The 20,030-nt window shown below is 34.7% G+C and overlaps 1 protein-coding gene across 6 annotated transcripts in view; it reads right to left on the bottom strand.

Moving 5' to 3' along the window:
• Window positions 1-2,121: 2,121 nt before the first annotated feature.
• The window catches only part of QKI (QKI, KH domain containing RNA binding), a 165,726-nt gene continuing 147,817 nt past the window's right edge, over window positions 2,122-20,030 (bottom strand). The window contains exons 5-8 of one of the 6 annotated variants that reach the window (XR_003260680.2): window positions 15,289-15,376; window positions 12,637-12,933; window positions 9,908-10,751; window positions 2,122-5,256 (exon numbers count right to left, since the gene is read on the bottom strand). Coding sequence is in view for 5 of the 6 variants with exons in the window: in XM_026109836.2 (XP_025965621.1) it covers window positions 5,240-5,256; window positions 9,908-9,982; window positions 12,637-12,933; window positions 15,289-15,376 (477 nt within the window). In the remaining variant the exon portion in view is untranslated. Of the gene's footprint in view, window positions 5,257-5,802; window positions 10,752-12,636; window positions 12,934-15,288; window positions 15,377-20,030 lie in introns of those variants that run through there. The other 5 variants (XM_064509221.1, XM_026109839.2, XM_026109836.2 and 2 more) reach the window with 5 other exon arrangements.

Raw genomic sequence — 20,030 nt, 5'->3', positions numbered from 1 at the left:
CCTACTGAAAAAGAAAAAGAAAAACAGGTCTACCTAATGTAAGGGTAACCTAATGTAATGTTAAGACAATTAAACCCCATAATAATAATAATAAATAAAGAACAACCTATTTTCAGTGGTGTAGCAATGTTGAGGCTACCCTCAAATTAAGTTCTAAAAATAGGTTGTTTCTTTCCTATAAGCAAAGTAGGAAATAGTCAACTATTCAGACAGCTACTGAGATAAACTGAGAAATGCATTTAATAGTCAACAGTAATCAGTATAAAGTTTTAATTTTAGAGTTTTCAGGTTTTTGCTTTTCTTTAGCTTTAAAGCACTTCAAAGTTTAGGTCAACTTTCACTACTTCAAATGATGAAGAATGAGATGAAAATGCACTGTGGACAAAGTATGACAGTAGTTCATGTTTAATAAAGATGTAAAAAATAAAAATATTACAGAATAACAGTAGTTCTGGGAATAGAAGTATTTTTCAATATAAAAATACTAATAGTTTCTGTCCTGTCCAGAAAGTCTCAGTTGAACTGGAGAGTAGCTCAAAGAGTTTAAACAGCTGCCTCTTCAAAAAATATTTTAAGAATATAAATTGTTAGCTCTAAAATCATGATTGTGCCTCAATCTAATCGAGAGATCCTGATGTTATCCATTGTAACTGATGTAATTTTTTTCATCGCTTACCTACCACTGAGTTTTAGGATAGTAACATATTAATGATATGTTAAATTAAAAAAATATTTCTTTAAAAGTGAAGCTATTCTAAATGGATATTTCAACTGTACTTGTACATTTTTGTAAAACAAATATTCAAATGCTATTAAAAAAATGTATTTTCATCAGTGCTAGCCTATTTTTCCTCCACCAAAGACATGTTTTATTGTAATTAATATCAATAGTGTGAGAACTTTTTAAAATTAAAATTTTGTATCACAAGTTATTTCAAGATACGTGCTTTGAAACATCATAAATTAAAGGGCTTTGAACAGATGCAAAGACTCCTCATCTGAATTTTTAATACCCAGGGGAAAAATTTAGGGTTTCACAAAAAGTTAACCATTGATATCTGAAAAAGTGATATACATCATGGATCTCCCTAGACATTAGCTGTAACTATTGTCCATTTGAGATCACAAATCTAGGAGGACAAACCAGGCCACATAAAGAAGCCTCAGAAAAGAGAATCTTTAAGAAACGGAAATGTTTCTGTAAAAATAATTTGTATAGATGTACATTCAAAACATACATAATTTATTCCAGCATTTTCACCATTTCAATTCCCTGCATTCATGTTGCTACAGTCATCCACAGAGATAAAGATCATATAAGGCAGCCCTGGAATTTGAAATGGCTATTGCTTGGTAGTTTAGTGGAAGGTGTATTTTTGTACTTTCTGCAATTGTTAGAAAATGATCCAGTTTGACCTTTGGCTTACAGAAATTGTACTCCCCTGAGCTAGGAAATACTGGTAGACTACAGCAGAAGTACAAAAAGATTGCATAAAAATAGCATAGCATGAAGGAAATAAGGCATTCAGCATGGAACTCCCCCCACCCCCAATTTTGTATTTCGAATATACTGTAATTATATCTAGAAGTATTTTGTGCTTAGAAATGTCACGTGATGCAACAGTGAATCAGGTGCCAAAAACAACAAATCACAAATTACTATGAGATTAACTGCAACCTCTGAATGGTTCAACAAAGAATCAAACTGGTTTTTTCTGTATGCCATCACAGGATTTACCAATACACTGGCATCTTTGCTCTTTTGCTGTGAGCCGACAGTAATTATTTTAGAGAAAGAAAAAGAAAGTGTGGAATTAGTAATGCAGATGCTGAAAGGCAAGTGGCAAGACTCTACAAGAAGAATGCCTCAAAAATGCTATTTTGTTCCCATTTCTACTGGCACCTATTCCCCAAGGTAAAAGGCCAGAATGACCAAAGCCATCTTAATAGTAGTGTGCAGAATGTCAGCCGACAAACAACATAAAAACAAGTCACGTTGTGTTATCTGTGGTCACGTTCTTCAGGGTTAGTCCAGTAACTCAAGACTACATTCTTCCGTCTTTATTTGTTTGTTTTAATTAAACATGTAATGGTTAATAAACAGACATAGTCCAGAGTTAGTAGGTTGGTATTATAACATTTATTAAAATAATGCTATGGGTTAATAGAAACAGCAAAGAACCAAAGAATTAAAATGCAAGCTATGTAAAAACCCAACTAAAACCCAAATATGTCTAATGTATTCATCCAGTAGCTAACTAAAAGCCCAAGAAAGACAACACTCCCAATATAATAAAGAACTGCAAAACAATTGGCAATTTTTCAGTTATCAAAATTGTGGGTTTTGCATTTTTGTATCCTTTTTTCTTAATCAGGAAAAAAATTCTTTTGAATGTTATATAACATACATATAAAACAAGATAGAAAAATACATTATAAACTTGTAACAATGGCTGTAAATACATTATCTTACATGTTTCTCATAGGCAATAGGTTGGTTATGGTACATACATAGCATGAAACTACTAAGATAATAAAGAATAGACAAATACATGTCATCTGTACGGTTACATACAAGCGACACTCCCATCTACCCACTCTAAAAAAATTACATAATACTGTCAGAAAGAAGTCTTAAAACTACTTATTTTAATAAAGAAAAAGTCATTAAAGAATGATAATACTGAGAACCAAGGCATTCAGAGATTTCAAAAGTCATGCTTTTTTTTTTTTTTTAAGTCAATCCAAAATTTTGTCAACTAAGTTTTCAGAAGTTTGTTCAGAGCAAACATTACTTTCACATGTCACACATCTATTTCATACACTTCCCTCCCCCCCATAAAAGACCTTTGATAAACATCTAAAATGTCCAGGTTTTATCATAGCTGAGATGAAACTGGATCAAATACTGGTATTGTTTTAGCAAATCTCTCTTCAAATGTTTGAGTGTCGCAAGTTTATTAAACCAACCAACCAAAAAAAATTCAAAATGGCACAGCATATACTGTAAGTAAAATCAATACAACTGTATGTGTAACAGGAAGACAAAGCCAGTGGAACAATAAACAAAAAGCTAGCTGAATATGAAAGGATGAATGTCTATTGCATAGTAAATAAACTGATAATTATTTCCAGGTGAGACAAGATATTAGATGAGGTCACCATGCAGGTGCTTAAAATGTAAGCCCTCTTAGCTTACTATTGACCTTTCATTTGGAAGCTGTGAAGATTTGCAGGAGGAGAATAAGTTGACAAGAAGGGGAATGAAATTATCACCTGATATTTGCCAAGTTTAGTAGAGCCCCACACAAGCTAATACTTAATGTCTTTAGAATCTAACACTGTGCGTTCAATAGCTTCAACTCTTGCAACTACCCAGCTGTATGAGGATCATGTGGAAATAAAGGTTAAAAACTCAGTATAGCTGGACTTCAATCAACTGATGTGCCTCTCCTGCTTTTATAATCATGAAGAAAAAGTCAGTAGGCAGATCTAACTTTAACCAAACAGGCACTGAAAAACAAACCACCTGCATACTGTTTGACACAGGAGCTGCTTCTGAAAACTGGGGACATGCTCAGACTGTAACTGAAAACCAGTTAAGTACTTTCAGTTTCATCATCCACAGAACATTATTTTTTATGGGCGACTCTGAAGCCTACTATACTTGATGTATATCTATTCCAACCAAAGTCAAGAAAATTCCCCTCCATCCCTGAACAATAAGGAAATACTTCCATCTCTACCAACATTTCCCAGCTAATACTCTTTTAGAATGAGACAGTCTGTATCACAGAACCCTTTGGTTTACGTTGCGCAAGTACTGTATTAGCGATGACGTAAAAGTAGAATTGTTGAAATAATGATGGGCTGGTTTTGACAAAAACTATAAAATGTTTTATATAATGAGATTTTGGCAAGTCACGTCACACTAGTATGGCAAAAATCAGGTAATTAATATGGTCAACTCATCATTTGTCTTTCCTCACAGCTTCTTTTCACATACTGGGCGACTGAGTGGCATGCAGTAACTTGTCTGAGGGAGAAGCTGATTATACAAGACATTTGACTAAATGACCATGAAGAAAATAAGGCACTTCCTTTTCTTTAGACTTATTCCAATACTTAAAAAATAAAAAAGAAAGACTAAAAGGCTCTTTTGGTCTTTTGTTTCTTGACAACCACCAGAAAAAATCATTTAATGAAATAAAGGGTTTCTTTGTTCTTTTTTTCTTTTTTTTATAACACTTGAAAGTATAAAATGCTACATTTCCAAAAATATATTTTTTTCTGCACCAGCACCCTTGTATAGTAAAAGTATCTACTTTTTTGTTCATTTTGTTTCAATGCACTACACTTTATCTACAATTTCATTACATGTATACAGCAAGTAGGCAAGCATGGCTTTTACATCCTTAATGAAATTTTTCTATACAGGGAGGTTTAAAAAAAATATTTGAACAGTTTGCCCAGTAATGTGACACATAATGCATGTACCTTGTTCTCATGTAATCTTCCGAGGAGATTAAAGTATGGTTAAAATAATTTAAACTCAGATTCTGCTTTAATAGTGTTGCTGTTTTGTTCTCTGCATTAACATAGTTCTGAAAAGTCATTGCAATCTATATTTCATGGCACACTCTCTTTTAAAACATCCAATTTGGCAGGCGATAGAAAAAAGGCTGCAACTTCCGCCCTTTGAGGGCACTGGTAGTGACTAAACAGCGTATCAAATTTTGAATACTTTTTGGAATCCCTTCACCAATGACATCCCTGACCAAAGGTTCATGCATGATGCATCATCACACAGTACATTCAGAGAGAGCTTTGACTTCTTTTTGAGAAGAAAAATATTCCTAGAAGTCTCTCACAGTAACTGCCTCTGTCATCGGGTGGCTAAGGGACATCTGTCTCCGTCTCTCGCGAGGCCTTCTTACCGTTCGCTTCGGGTGGGACACTAGAGGATGATCAGTGCTGAGGGATGAATTGGACCTTATTGCTTTACTACTATTCAGTGCAGGTTCTAGAACCACTTTCACCCAGACAGGAGAAAAAAAAAGCGGAGTTGGAGGACAACAATTTCTTTGTCTTTTTGTTAGATGGTAAGACGAACGGACAAGTGCCCCAGCTCGCTGCACTGAAGACAGGCAAGCAAAGGCGATTACCAGTTAACTGATCAGCAGGCAGGCATGGTCAGGTCATCATTGGGTGAAGAGTTCAGAGGTCAGAAGGTCATAGGTTAGTTGCCGGTGGCGGCTGGGTGGTTAGAAACAAAAAAAAAAACAAAACAAAAAAAAGAAAGAAAAGATAGAGAAGAGATTAGTTCCAGCTAGTGACGGCTTAATGACAACATGAAAACTAATCACAACTAATAAAAAACAAGCATGTTTAATTCTGACATACTGATTGACACCATCTACAGAATGCAATAAAATCATGACAGCCCTCTATCATGATTTGAACATGTGAAGGAGAAGCCCGCTCCCACAAAACTGGTTAACAGGAGAAATAGAGATAAAATACAACTAACGACTAATGGTTAGTAGCAGTCGATGAAGGAAATTGGAGAACAAAAACAATGAACAGTTTTGGAACTCGGTAAAAAGAATTTGGAAACAACAGTCAGTGCACGGTATCAGTATCTGACTGCTATTAAGCATTAGTACTGTCCCAGGTGCAAGCATTAAAGCAACTATTAATAATGGATGTGATTATTAATAACTGGTTGTTAAAAGAAATGAACCTAAGGGATTCTGAGCTTATAGGAACAATTTGGTTCAACAAACTATGGGCCAAACAAAGTTTTTTTGTTCAATAAATTTTTTATTGCCTTTCATTTAATCTATTTACAAACAACATGGAATTTCTTGGCCTCATGATACAAAGCAATACTAAACTGTAGTCTAGCAGTGTAGGCATCATCATGGAAACGCGGAAAACGCTAAGCCTACTACTCGAGCCAGCATTTTCCTGTTCAAAATACTATTTTACACGTATAGGACACTTATAAAATGCACTTGCATGTAAACACTGTAAAAGTCCTGCCATTTTAAATTCTATACTTAAAAAGCTCTAAGTACATCAAAAAATAGAGAAAATATCTAACTGATACTAATAAGGCATTTTAAAACTACAAACAGCTCTCTTTATTCATTTTCAAAGCTAATACTCTGCAAATACAATAAAATCTGACATTTCATATACATTCCTGCTTTATATTTTTATATTTTAAAAGAAGCCACCTGTAAATACTATTTTCTTTTGCAAAAAAACAAAACAAAACAAAAAAACAAAATCCCAAAACACAAACAAATTACAGTAAAACATAAAAAAGTTCTCAAGTGGAAAATTGTCATTCCCAATGTTCTTGAGCTGTTCCTTCTTTAATCATTCTCTCACATTCTCCTTCACCAAACTTGGTCCACTTAACAGTAGTATGGTTTTTTTTGTTGTTTTTTGTTTTTTTTTTTAAGACTCATTCAACAGCTTCATTATAGCTAATAAATTCTGAGGTTGATAAAGTTTTTGTACTGTTGCCATTTTGACTAAGGCAGAGGAGATGAAAGTGAGAAAGGTATTCAGTGCAAAGTCAGATTTGTGCCATTTCATAAAATGAAGTCCAGTAGCTGTAATATTCACAGATCGATTTAGCAATCTTTCTCATGGGTTGATTTACTTTCACATAATAACAATGGCCTATCATTTAGGATACAGTTTATAAACACTAAAAAAAAAAAAAATCACTACTGTAGCATAAATGAGACAACATGTTCCCTGAATTTCTCCAAAATCATGCTAAAGTGGGATTTGCTTAAATTAAAACAGCTGTTTCAAAAATAAGCGAAAATAAAAATAAATATTTAATGTGGCACAATCTCACCACTTTACAGGTACACTAGAAACACAGACTCTTAAAGCATTTTTGATAGTGATTACAATTTTGATTAAATGGTATTAAAATTTATATATAAATTATGTGACAGTTGGTTTTGATAGAACATTCAAGAAAATCCTCAGCATTAATAATTCTTGTGGAGTTTATAATCAAAGCAAGCTACCTTTTAAAAATACCAGTACACCTGTGATACATCCTCTGCCAAGTCTCTGGCCTTCTACAGTACACACAGGTTTGTCAACTGTGCAACACCATTTACAGTTTATTACAAGTAAATCAGTCAGTCTCTCTGTTATATGAATCAAATTCAATTTTGTATTATTTATAAACTGGGGATTTATTCTTAGTTAAAATGAGCTATATTTGTCAGCCCTTCACCAATTCTAAATGCTTAGTTGTAAAACATTTACACATTTGGAGATTCTTGCTTTAAATGCAGTGCTTATCTCTAAAAAAAAAAAAAAAAAAAACCCAACTACACAAAGAATAGTTAAATAAAATAAAACCTACTTAAGAAGTGAATGCAGTAGTACTACAAAGTCATCTGAAAGTCAACTTAGAAGTCTTTTTTTTTTTTTAACTTTAGACCCAATGAATGCATATATATTTTTTGTGACATTTAACTATATAAAAAAATCCTTTTCTACATTGAAGAAAAAGTAGTATTTCGGTTTGCTGACATTGTTTTTCATAGCTATAGTTATAGAAATATAATTGACAGAATAACCCAATAGGTGAATATAGTAAATATTGATAGCATTTTAATTCTACAACAAAATTTTAACACATTAAAAAAAATCTGTTTTATTGCTGAACAGTATTTTCTTTAAAACCTTTCATAAAACTGTTAAATATGTGCAGTGATAATCTAGTCTTTCAAAATTCAAAATACAACGAAGTACAATCTTAAAATTTTGTGTAAGTTTCTTAATACATTCTGGTATAATTTAGATGATACTTTAAAATAATGTTCATCTGAAATAACTGGCATGGTTTTCATGCAAAGAGATAGAGAGGAATGTATGACTCATTCCATAGGAGATAATCTATGTGCATTTCTTCTTTTTTTAAATACAGTGGACTTCTAATATCACTAGATACGAACACTGTATCATCAGAAAATGGGGATGTTTTAAAAGGGAGTGAAATGGTACCAATAATTATTTTCAGTGACTTGTAAGTGACAACCCCAAATGAAACATCTAGGCCCTTCACAGAAAAAAATAAAATATGCGTTAAGTAAGTAAACGTTACAATGATGAAATGAAACAACATATAAGTAAAACCCCTGTGCTTCATCACAGTATTTACTAGTCTCTGGCAAATATCTAACTAAACAAATAGGTGTTTTTACCTGCCCCCTGAAGCCTACCACATGCAGATCAAGAAAGACCATTAGCAAAAACTGAATTTGGCAACATGAGGCCAAACTTTTAAAGATAAGCAATTCCTTAATATCCATTGCTACTGAGAGAAAATAGGGTTTTGTTTGTTTGTTTGTTTGTTTGGTAAATATGGGCTATGAGCTTATTCTGATTATGACCTGCTGCCCATTGAAGAGTCTTCAAGAAACAGGAACAAGCCTATGGGCTGTAATAGCATGAGGCAACATAAAAGAAGAAGCAATTTTCTAGAAAACTTAAGTAGTGTCTGTACATCAGCTTTACACTTCTTCATAAAGCATGAGATCCCTACATATGAAAGGTGAAAGTGTTATATAAATACTACAAGTATTCAGAAGGGGCATTTTTACTGTATTGACTAAAATCTGTATTCTGTCTCTTAGTTAATCTATAGGAGGTTGGCAGAAGTGAAGTGTAGTCTATGTTAAGAGATGTGTCACCTGAACATAGTTTTTGAATATTACAATATCATGGAAGCCTGCACAACACTGATTTTGATGAGAGCAGAATAATAATACTTGGCACTTACATAATGCTTTGCATCCTCAAAGCTCTGTACAAACAAGAACCCCCACAACACCCCTGTGAGGTAGGGAAGTATTATTATCCTTATTTTACAGATGGGAAAACATACACAGAGAGATTAAATGACTTGCCAAAACACACACAGAAAGTCAGCAGCAGAGCTGGGATAAGAATTCAGGAGTTCTGTGCTCAGCCCCCACTGCTTCCTAGGCCAATGTCAATAAACCGAAAATATCACTTTTCTGAATAAGCTTAAATACTTCATTCAGGGGTCCAAAGGCATTACATTTGAGGAACAGGAGAAAAATGAAGATTTAGTTTCCATTCAACGGTTAGAGAGAGATGCCCAAATACTGGATGTCATCTCACCAACAGGACTTCAAAAGTTGCTTCTCCTTCAGGTTACACATTTTAGCAGCAAAAGACAAATACCAAGAAATCCATTTTGGCAAAAAACCAAAACATCCCCCACTCCTGCCCTTATTAATTCAAACTCAAACAACTTTTGAAGTATTATTTTCACAGCCCTTGCTTTTCTGAATTCAGTTAGGTATCTGAGAACATGCATCCTCCTCAAAATATACAGTACAGTGGCTCAAAAGTTTATTGGAAAAAAGGAAAATCTAAATCTTCAGATTTCTCCAGACACAGACAGGAGGCATTTATTCCTTTACTTCTTTCTCATTAAGCAACCACCCATTCATTTTATTTTGCAACACCAATCTGATATTTCCACACCAATTAAAAGAACAAATCTTGGGGGGAAACAAATTAATTATTGCAGTACTGAATTCATAGTGTTTCCTGAAGCAGATGGATAGTTTTAAAAAGGGACTGGTTTATAGCATTTATATTAAATATATCACATAGTTTATATATTTCATTTAGCTGGGAAAGCCAAGTTTACAAAATGTTTTTAAAACTGCAAGCATTCTCAAAGCTCTAAATTATTAACTATTTAGATTTTTGAGGAAAAAATAATGAATGGGTCAAATATGGTATTTGGTTAACCAGCTGTGGTGTTGCAAATCTCATGTACACTCAAAGCATTTCTTACAAACAAGAACTGCAGAACTAAACTAACCTCGGTCTGCGGTCACAATCCTTTGGTAAGGATGGACACGCATATCGTGCCTTCGAACTTTAGTAGCCACCGCACCTAGTTAAATTGCAATTACCAAGACAAAGTTAGAAAACATTCATAGAAAACATTAACAGCAGGTTTATCAAAATGGATTTAAATGATCATTAACTACAAAAGTTCATTTTAAGAAAAGCAACAAGTTAAGGCACAGTAGTTTCAAATCTTAACCTTAATAAGAAGTTTGTCTGTGCAGATTAATATTGCATTTATTTTAAACATCCTGGCCTTAACCTGTTTAATCCATTCATTTACAATCCCAAAATTACAGTATTTCATGAAATCTATTAGACCCAAGCACATTTAAGCTTTACTAGTCACATATTCACTGAAGTGCCTTTCTTGCAGCAGGACTATTTTAAATAATGCCATTTTTTAATACTGACAATTATTTCCTAACCTTAAGATCACTTCCAGTTCTACCACAAATAAAGTTTTAAAGCAATTCTTCAAGCCTACAGATTGTGATTTTAAATTTTAAGTCAGTAAGTATGAACTGCAATGAATTAGGTGATTAGTAAAGCAAACACTATATAAAACACTTAGCAGTCAGTATACTACTATACACTCATAAATTACAGCTACTCTGTAATAATAGGGGCTAATCCAAATTAATAGCACTATTTTATTTTATAACTATGTGCAAAAAAGTGCAAGTAAGTCACTGACTGCTAGGCCAAGCTTTTTTCAAGGCTGCTGAAACTAAGCATTTGTTAAAATTCAGATCTGATGAAGGATCAGTTAAGACCGTTCTTGAATTCTTAGCCTTTCGTTGGGAAAGCCATACCTAAAGATAAAAGGAAGGGAATTAAAAGTTAGTCACCAACTAAAATTTGATCCCAACACCAATATCCCCAAAAGTACTAATAGGGACACATTACTCTTATTTTTAATGGAATTAATTTAAGACATTGTAATAGTCCACCGCAAAGTGGACAAAATTAAGTATATTATTAATGCGAATGAGTACATTACAATTTAAAACTCAATGAAAAACCTCATTTAATTCAATTAACTGCATACAATTGCTCACGATAGAGCAGCTGTATTAGAATAAGTGATTCTATACTACCTAAGTGGTGGTTTTCTTTTTCTTTTTTTCTTTTTTTTTATTGTTTTTAAATAAGATTCTTGGGTGAAACCTACTTTGTGCAATTTACCTGTGCTCTCAGCTATGCCCTAAAGTACATAATGGCCATTTTAGGAGTAATTCTTCCTCCTCTCCTTTTATATAAAATTCTGCAAGAGATCAATGAAAGTTCCCTGAGTTGTACTAAGTTACTCCTATGCAATGATGTATTTCTCTACTAGGTATCAACTGAATTCAGCAAGGGTGGGTTGCCACTAAACAGCAACTGACACCTGTAACTGCCACTTCACCTCAGGAGGTGCTGCAGGTGCCCCAGTGAGGACTCAAAAATTGGGCAGGTGGGGAAGCTGGGGAGAGCACGAATGTGTTTGTGAGAGATTAATACATGATGACATTATCATACTGTCACTGAATTTTGGCTATGGGATAATGGACAACAACCTTAAGCTGCCCAAACAAAGCCCTACTACATACTTTTGCCCTACTAAATTTTTATTAGTGACTCTTGCTAATCCTGAAAGGGAGAAGTCTGAAGTACATTTTCCTTTTTATTGTATTAATGTAACATGAAAACATGCACACGTACAAATAACACAAACAACAATAATTCGTCGCTGAAGTGAAACACTGGATTTTTACATTTCTTTCAGCAAAATATTGACTTTGAACCTTATTGTCCAATGTTCATCAGAGATGTTTAGAATTTGTGTAAATCAATAACTGCCACTGAACAAACTAAGAACAAAGTCCTATAAAATCAACAACATTATGCGGGACCAAGGTCATATGCAATTCAGAGCAAACTGACGAGAAAAGATTATTTATATTCTGTAGAGAGCAGGATGGAAGAAACTCTATTGGAACAGCTTGTTCCATCTTGTTCCAGATGCTATATTATTCTCGCCTTGCTGTATCAAGTCAGTGGTCTGAAATATTAGGAATGAGGGACACTTCAATCCACTGTATATAAAAGAAGCCATCAGTAAAGTTGCTGAGTGCATCATCCTTAAGTCAGAACTTACTTTCCTATGTATTTATTTACTGAAATTATTTTCTGCTTACAAACTGATTTACAGCTTTGTGACACTAGGGAGATTTATCCATTATGTACCATATAAAGCAGCAAAAAACAAACTAGGAAAAAAAAACGACTTCAATTCTCTCCAATTTTGCTACCAGAAAGATTTAGCAAAATCAATCTTTAAAGACTGTTGGAAATTAATTTATGTTTAGGAGAGCACAAACAGATGTGGTCTCTATGAGAGTACAAATTATGTATGTTATAGTAGAGGTCAATTTCTATTTGTTTTTCTTTCTGTCTATGTATCCACCAACTACTGCCACACAAATGTTTTCTTTTTAGTAACCTTATTAATATATTATATGCACATATTTAACAATGCAAACATATTAACAATGTTTAAAAGTTACACCACTTGAGCAATCCTCCTAGGTAATTTTATGATATAGCTGAGGAAAGATCGGTGTCTCCAAGGTTTTTTTGAGCCCCTGATCTCTAGCTTTCAAACAGCATAAAAACAGATACAATATACCTCCAGTCATCTGCATATGAAAATCTTACCTAATACACCACTAGGTTCAATAGGATACTCAAGGATTGACGTAGCTGGTGCCAGCGTGTAGGGGTATTCGTATGGTGTGTAAATTAAACCAGCTTCAGGTCCTGGTGGAACTATTGCAGCGGTCGGATGAGGAGTTCCGTTTGGCATGACAGCGGTTTGTATTTGTCTGATCAAAGGCATTATGGTAGGGCCAGCTGGCGTAGGGGTACGCAGGGCAGCTGGTGGGAGAACAGGCGCAGGCCCAGTAATAATCCTTGGAGCCTGGGCTGTTGCTGCAAGAGAAAAGGCAAGGGCTGCTACAGTAAGCAAAGAAATTCAGAAGAAAGTGTAGAGATAGCAGTACAAAACGTGGAAAGAATGAGAAAAAAGGGGAAAAGTAGGAAAGAAGAAAAATAAAAGGAAATCATTAGTACATGCGCTGATCACACAGTGCCAAAGCACACCATTCAAATGCAAACAGCTTTCCATTTTCCAGTGTGATTAAGTATGAACATGCAAAATAAAAAAGCCATTGTAAAACAGTGAGGTAGATTTCTCAAACAGGTTACATAGCACAAAAGCTCCGTTTAGAACACATTTCTTCACTTAGGCTATCAAGACTGCATGAGACTGAGATGCATGCAGGAGATACAAGGAAAATACTGTCATAATCAAATACAGAGTACAAAATGTAGTGCAACTACAGAGTCCACAGATACTCAGTTATGCAGAGCTGCCATATGAGTTCTACGGTTTTTATGTATCTTAAAACTGTATTTAAACATATAGACAAATCCAATTTCCAGGATCAGTGAAGTTCAAGATAACCTGGAAACAGAATGCCTCTCCTCTCCCACTACAGGATGAATAAAATAGACTCAGAAGCAGTCTCCGTACCAAATTCCCCAAAAGAAAACATTTCCTTGCACATTAGAAATTCACTGTGGCCTTGCTTATGTTAAAGGGAATACGTGCTTTAATTTTCTTTTGTTCTTTCTTCGTCTTTTTCTGCATGGTGGTAGCACTTAAGACAAAAACTTATTTATATTGTGTAGCGAGTAGGATGGAAGAAACTCTGTTGGAACAGCTTGTTCCATAAGTTCTTCCACACTTAATTTGAAGCCTGTTGGCACACAACATGAACAACTTTTTAAAAACTAACATAGATCAGCTGGTTAGAGTCCATTTTAGAGGGTTAAAATTTACAAATTTCTGTGCATTAATGTTGTTCTACATTGATTTAACAGGTGGTCAGAAAATAGGAATGTGTGGAGGAAGACTTTTTTTTTTTTTTTTTTTTTTTTTAAGTTCAGGTCTAATGTAGAACTAAAAACAAAACCAATTTGTTCTTTTCCCTTTTAAAAGTGAAATAAACCATCATGATTTCTACATCTTCAGGTTTTCAGTTAAGTCAAAACACAAAAATGAAAAAGCCTTCTTTATAAAAAAGTGAGTATTAGCGGAAAAACCTCTGGTCAGAAAAATGAAAAAATTCCCATCACCCCTACTTATACTGATGCAATAGACCAAGGAGAATAGATCAGACAAAGAAACTGCTCAAATTAATATAAAAGTTTCTATGCAACAGTTTGCATCCATTTAAGCCAATTTGAAAGCTATTTTACTTGTAAATTTGCATTAAATTGGGGACTAAAATAGGTTTAAAAGTGATTTAGTTTTAAGCACTATGGTGTTGATTAGGGGAGAAAGATAAAACCAACCATTGTAGTGATAAAAGCCCCTGCTTATTTCTCTTTTCAAATCAGAATAATTACACTGGTGTAAGCACTCTCAAACTGACATAACTGCATTCCAACCTTTAAACTTATCCAACATTGAAACAGTGACTATACAGAGAAACAATTTTGCAAATATCAGTAGGCCCTTAGTGAAAAGACTGATTTAACTGTGCTTACATTTGACATCTGTATCATAGCTACAGTAAAAATTTACTTTGGAACAGTATCAGCAACTACATTTTCAGGAAAAAAATTTAGATTTAAAATCAGAGGAAAAAAATTTATCACACGTAGTAGGTATATGCTCTCACTAGTAGCTGTACATAGTTAATTTCCAAATTTAAAACTGTGCATACAAGTGTTTGCAAAAGCATTCACACACCAAGCTAAGGAAAGAAATCATAAAAATGGCTCATTACATCACTGATCTCTGTGAACTCATGTGTGAAATCAGTTGATGAATCATTGGAAAAACATAACATTGGGGTGACACATGCAAGCAAGATGAAAGGAAGGAATATAATACAGAAAAATGTATTCACAGGATCTTGAACATCTGTAACATTCTCAAATTAATCTCTAAAAAATAAAATTGAAAAGGAGTCCATTGTCTTTTATATATATATTGGAGAAAAAATATTGTAAAATAGAAAAAGCTGGCTTAAGGGTTGAATTTTGATTAAACTGTATGTTTGTAAATCTTTCAACCCATACATACTGTTTGAAAAAAGGTGGGGGGGGTGCATGGGGAGGAATAGTTAAAATCCATCTCCAGGAGATCCTCTGCAACTGTAAACTACTGTTCTGCTGTTTTTTTACTGCCTTCTAATCTTCAAAAAAGTTACTACTGTACATTTGCCAAAAAGTAGCTTTGGGAAACAAAACCTGCAAACACTACTGTTGCACTGACCCTCAAGATTATGACATGCTTACGTGATTTGATGTTGGCATCTCTGTAGGTGCCATTCAGAATTGCAAGCTCCATCAGCTGCATCTTTTTAAGGCTGTCTTCTCCTTCTGCCTGCATATGAAAAGACAGGAAGAAAGTTAGACTAACTATTTCACTGGTGCACAAGATCTGAGGGACCTAGAATAAGTGTAAAGTTTTAACCACAGAAAATACTGGCTCACCATTAGTCACAAAAGCAGCAGGTCGTGTTACTGTTTCCTTAAAATTAAGTGCAAGTTGTCTGTTGTCTATCACCAACTGGTACTGATAAACATCTTAGAGGGCAAAAAGACCCATGCCATAAGTTATAAAAATAGGGTTAAGTTTAAATTGTGCTTGATGAAATGTACTTAAGGAAACTTTATCTTAAGTTTTAGTAAAATAAATAAATGAATAAATAAATAAATAAATGCATACTCCTAAAGGATTTTTTTTAATTGCTGTTATTAGCGGATTAGAAGAAGAATAAACACCACAAATTTCATATAATTACAATTTATTGTAACATGATTGACTGTAGCGGATACTGACTACTTTAGAAAGAAATTGTTTGAGCAGCTTTCCACACATGACATTAAAAACTGCTTTAAGGCAAAATTCTTAATTTTGGTACGTGTACATGTATTCTGATTAGGATACAACTATTATTCATACAATATACGTTATTAATAATTCTGATTCAACACAATGACTTCCCTGAAGCTATCTACTCTTTCAGTATCCTGCAGCTTGTATCAATATTATGTAATATTCAGTTAAAAAAAAAAATACAGCCCCGTCCCCTAAAACCTCACTTTCTCAGTTATTAACCAAAAATAATTTTATCTTGCACAGCTTTACAGTATTAAGACTAGACATATTCTGATCTGCCTTTCCAGAAATACTGCCACTTGTTTAGTCTACATTCTGCAAACAAGATAACAAGACAGTGACCTAAGAGATTCAATAAAGATGTATGTATCATCCCATTCAAGGTCATCAGTGTCTACTTTAGTGCTAAGTTACCATCTTGTATCCTCAGATAATATGCCATTATTGAAACTCTCCCTTCGATGGAAGAGGGAACAGTTTAAGTGTCAGCTTCTTTGCACTTTTTTTCCTTTCCTAATTAAAAATTTAAGAAATCCAGCTTATCTTGTCTGTTATTACAATAATTTCCAGATATTTTGAGTAGGATTTTCCAAGGTAATGAGTGAGCCCGGGTATTAAGATAGCGTGAAAATCTCAAAATCTGATATCAGGGAGAGCTGTTCACCTATCTTAAACTACAACTCCTGCAGATGCTTTGAATTAGGACTTTCAAGAGCACTAGTAATTATGAAAAACAAAATTAAAAGCGATAAAGAATAGTTATCACTACCAATAATCAAATAAATATGTAAGTTTGTTTGTGTCATAACATTGCAACAGTGAAAGGTATCTCACAAATCACTTTAGTTGATAGGAATATCTACATTTAGTTGTTCCAAAATTTTAGGGAAAAATTTTTCAGGCTAGTTTAAGGCAAAAAAACTGTTACACAAATTTTATTCCCAAAACGTGGAGAAGTAATTTACTAAGTTACAAAACAAAAAGACACAGAAGAGTTTTAATCCAGTTAAAATTACATCTAAGCAAATACAGTACTTAGTGTGAGGTATGCTCAAGTACTCCCCCTCCCCCAATTGATGGAAACTTTCAACATCTTCATTTATTTATTTTTTTAATCAGCAGCTTGTAATCAACACTGTAAGATGGGTCAAGGCTGAATTACTTTCAGATGAGAGAGATGGAAGTCCTAATTGTAACACTAAGAAGTTACATGACAAAGATTACACACTGCAACAAGTTAGGCTATTCATACCGTGACAAAGCAGACTGATTTCATGCAATGACTCTAGCATAAATATTTAAAAAGTAAATTTTCGATTACCATTTTAGCTATAAATTAATCGTACAATTAAGTACTGTACTATCCACAGACCTCAAACTAGTCTTTCAAATTAGACTCTCTGGAATACAAAACATACTGATTACAGCATGCTTAATATGGCATACTCAGAATAGACTTATGATCTACACGCAAAAGTTGCTTCATTTTAGAAATGACTATTCCATCGCATCACTGCTGGTAAATTATCTAGACTAAGTAGTCAATCATGATGCAATAAAAAAATCCCAACTCTATCTTTCTATCCAGAGTTCACAAATTCTTGTCGTTGTGGATATTAACTTCATTTTTCTAATTTATTTTAGTAATAAAGCTTTTTTTTTTTAAACGCATAGATTTCCCTTCCCTTCGTCCCTTCATAATGGTTATACTTTTGCTACCAGCTTTTTGTTGCCCTCTCCCTCCCCTCTCTTTTTTAAATGAAACAATGAAACAAAAAACCCACAGTGTCAGCTGCATCTCCCATAAAGCTCCATTAATGCTGCTAAACTTGTTTGGTATCTCCCAAAAGAGTTCACATGACTGATCTGACAGCCATTAATGAGTATCGGTAAATGCTGAATCTTACATTCCATTTGCTGGGATAATTTTAGTAATTGTGTAATCCCAGATTTTTGGACCACAGTGAGCCATTTGCAAAAGGAACTATTTATAGGCTAATTTTAAGATAGAAAAGACTTTTCCCTTCTGACATTCCCCAAAGGAAGAGTTACACAAACTTAAAAGCAATGGAAGACAAAGTAATCATCCTTACTTGGGATCTTTAACATTTTCCTATAGGTCACTAAGCTTCCTATTAGAAAAGGTGAGTCAATTATCTAGATTTCACAAAGTACATTTAGAAAAATAATAGTGGACTTCAACATCCAAGGCCGACCAAGCCCTTAACTATTATTTTGGCGATTTACTTCTCTGGAGTACTGCTCAGCAGTTGATAAGCCTTTATTCTTTCAAAAAACCTTCAGAACATATTTTAAAACACATCTTTAGAGACAGTATCAGTGATGCATCACAGACGGAAGACACGCACTTGCCCTACCAGGCACGCATCGGCACTGTCTTTCAAATTTTTGGCATCTTGTTTTTCAAACTACATACTGCCCGGGGCAGGGGAGGGGACACCTGAGCTCCTTTCAGGCTGATCACAAGGGCATGATCCCGACTCCTCCCAGGAGATGGCACTGTGTAACACAGTACCAGCATCTCAAGACATGGGTGCTCATCGCTCTACTAGGGTTGGGCAGAATCCTGCTCCCCCACTGCACCCTAGGCTTGCAGTAGCTGCTTGCCACCTCTAGTTAAGCTGCTAGTCACAGGAGTGGTCAGGACCCTCTTGCACACCCTATCGTGTATCCCGTGATAACAAGTTCTCTGCTTGAACATCATTTACCAACAGCCAAAACCTCACGATGCAGGTAGAGAAATGGGCCCACGCTTTTGTCTGACCTAGCCTCCCTTCATAACTGACAGATGATCAAATGCAGCACATGGACAAAATCTATCTTAGCTCCAGGCATTTCTGCAGGCGCTCTGTTAAAGCAAAGAGAGGTTGCATCGGGGATACAAAGGCAATCTCTAAAGGAACAGTACATTACCTGTACGGTATCTACAACAAAGCTCAGCCATTTGTACCAAGAGGAAGCCACTTTAAGCAAACATCAGTAAGGTCACTTAGAGCCAGATTTGCATTGCTTAGTTGAAGCTTAAGTGATTGACTCAATCTATCATCCTCTTAATTCTTCAGTGCTTTCCCTGGTATTTCTTATGCACAATATAACATGCAGATCAAGGAAAAAACCTTAAACGGTTATCTTGAAACATAACTCTGTAAATGTAAGCACTTAGCAGCTGCTCACTGAATACAGACACAGAAGAGCTATAAGGAGGAGCTGCTACCAAAACAGACTCCGCGCTGGCAACTGCGGTCACCGCATGTGCAGCGACGGTCACTACTCCTCGCAGTAGTTCAGCTGTGCTTGCGCTAGCAATAGAGACCTGAAGGAGACTGAATGCCAACGACCACTGATGTTTTAAGTACCTAGTTTTTTAGTCATTATCAGAGTAGGATTAACAGCCACAAAGCTTAAAATGCTAGTAATAACTGGCACCTCCAAGTCTCTCAGTGTTGTTAGTATATCTGTATATATTTACTTAGTATTAGAACGGGTGGAGAATCTTTTGTTGGCATTATTTAGTTGCAATTACCCTATTTCTGCAAGAATCAGATGTCATGATGTTTTAAATCTTCCCTTTTTGCAGAACTGTCAGAAAGTGTACAACTTCACCATCTCTTACTGGAAACACATAAGACTAGTTTAAACTCATGGGGGGAGAGGGGAGACAACAAAACACTGTCTCTGCATCTGAATGCAGATTTGAGGCACACAACAGAGAATAACAAGGGACCTAGGGAACACTTGCCAAAATAAAATAATTCAAAATAAAATGCCCAATGTTGACCATGCTGACACTCAAATAAAACCATGATTCTGTCTCCAATATTGGGTACTACTGGCTGTTTCAAAGAAAGTTGAAGCTATTAGAAGTTATGCAATAAAATACTATTAGTAAGAGCCTGTTTCATGTCAGGGAATAGGGAGCTTGGATAAAGCACTCCATTTCATCTTTTTTTTTTCCCTAGTGACTTCTTTTCAGTATCAATGTCCAAGCTTCTCTTGAATCCTGCTAAACTTCAGATATCCCCAGATCCTCAGAGGTATACTTACACTTAACTAATACTTCTGAAATCATTATATATCAGTCACCTAAATGCCTGAGACTCTTGGCTATGGCATT

Source organism: Dromaius novaehollandiae, chromosome 3, assembly GCF_036370855.1.
Source record: "Dromaius novaehollandiae isolate bDroNov1 chromosome 3, bDroNov1.hap1, whole genome shotgun sequence".
Classification (NCBI taxonomy): Eukaryota; Metazoa; Chordata; class Aves; order Casuariiformes; family Dromaiidae; genus Dromaius; species Dromaius novaehollandiae.
This window is presented reverse-complemented; position numbering and strand designations above follow the sequence as displayed.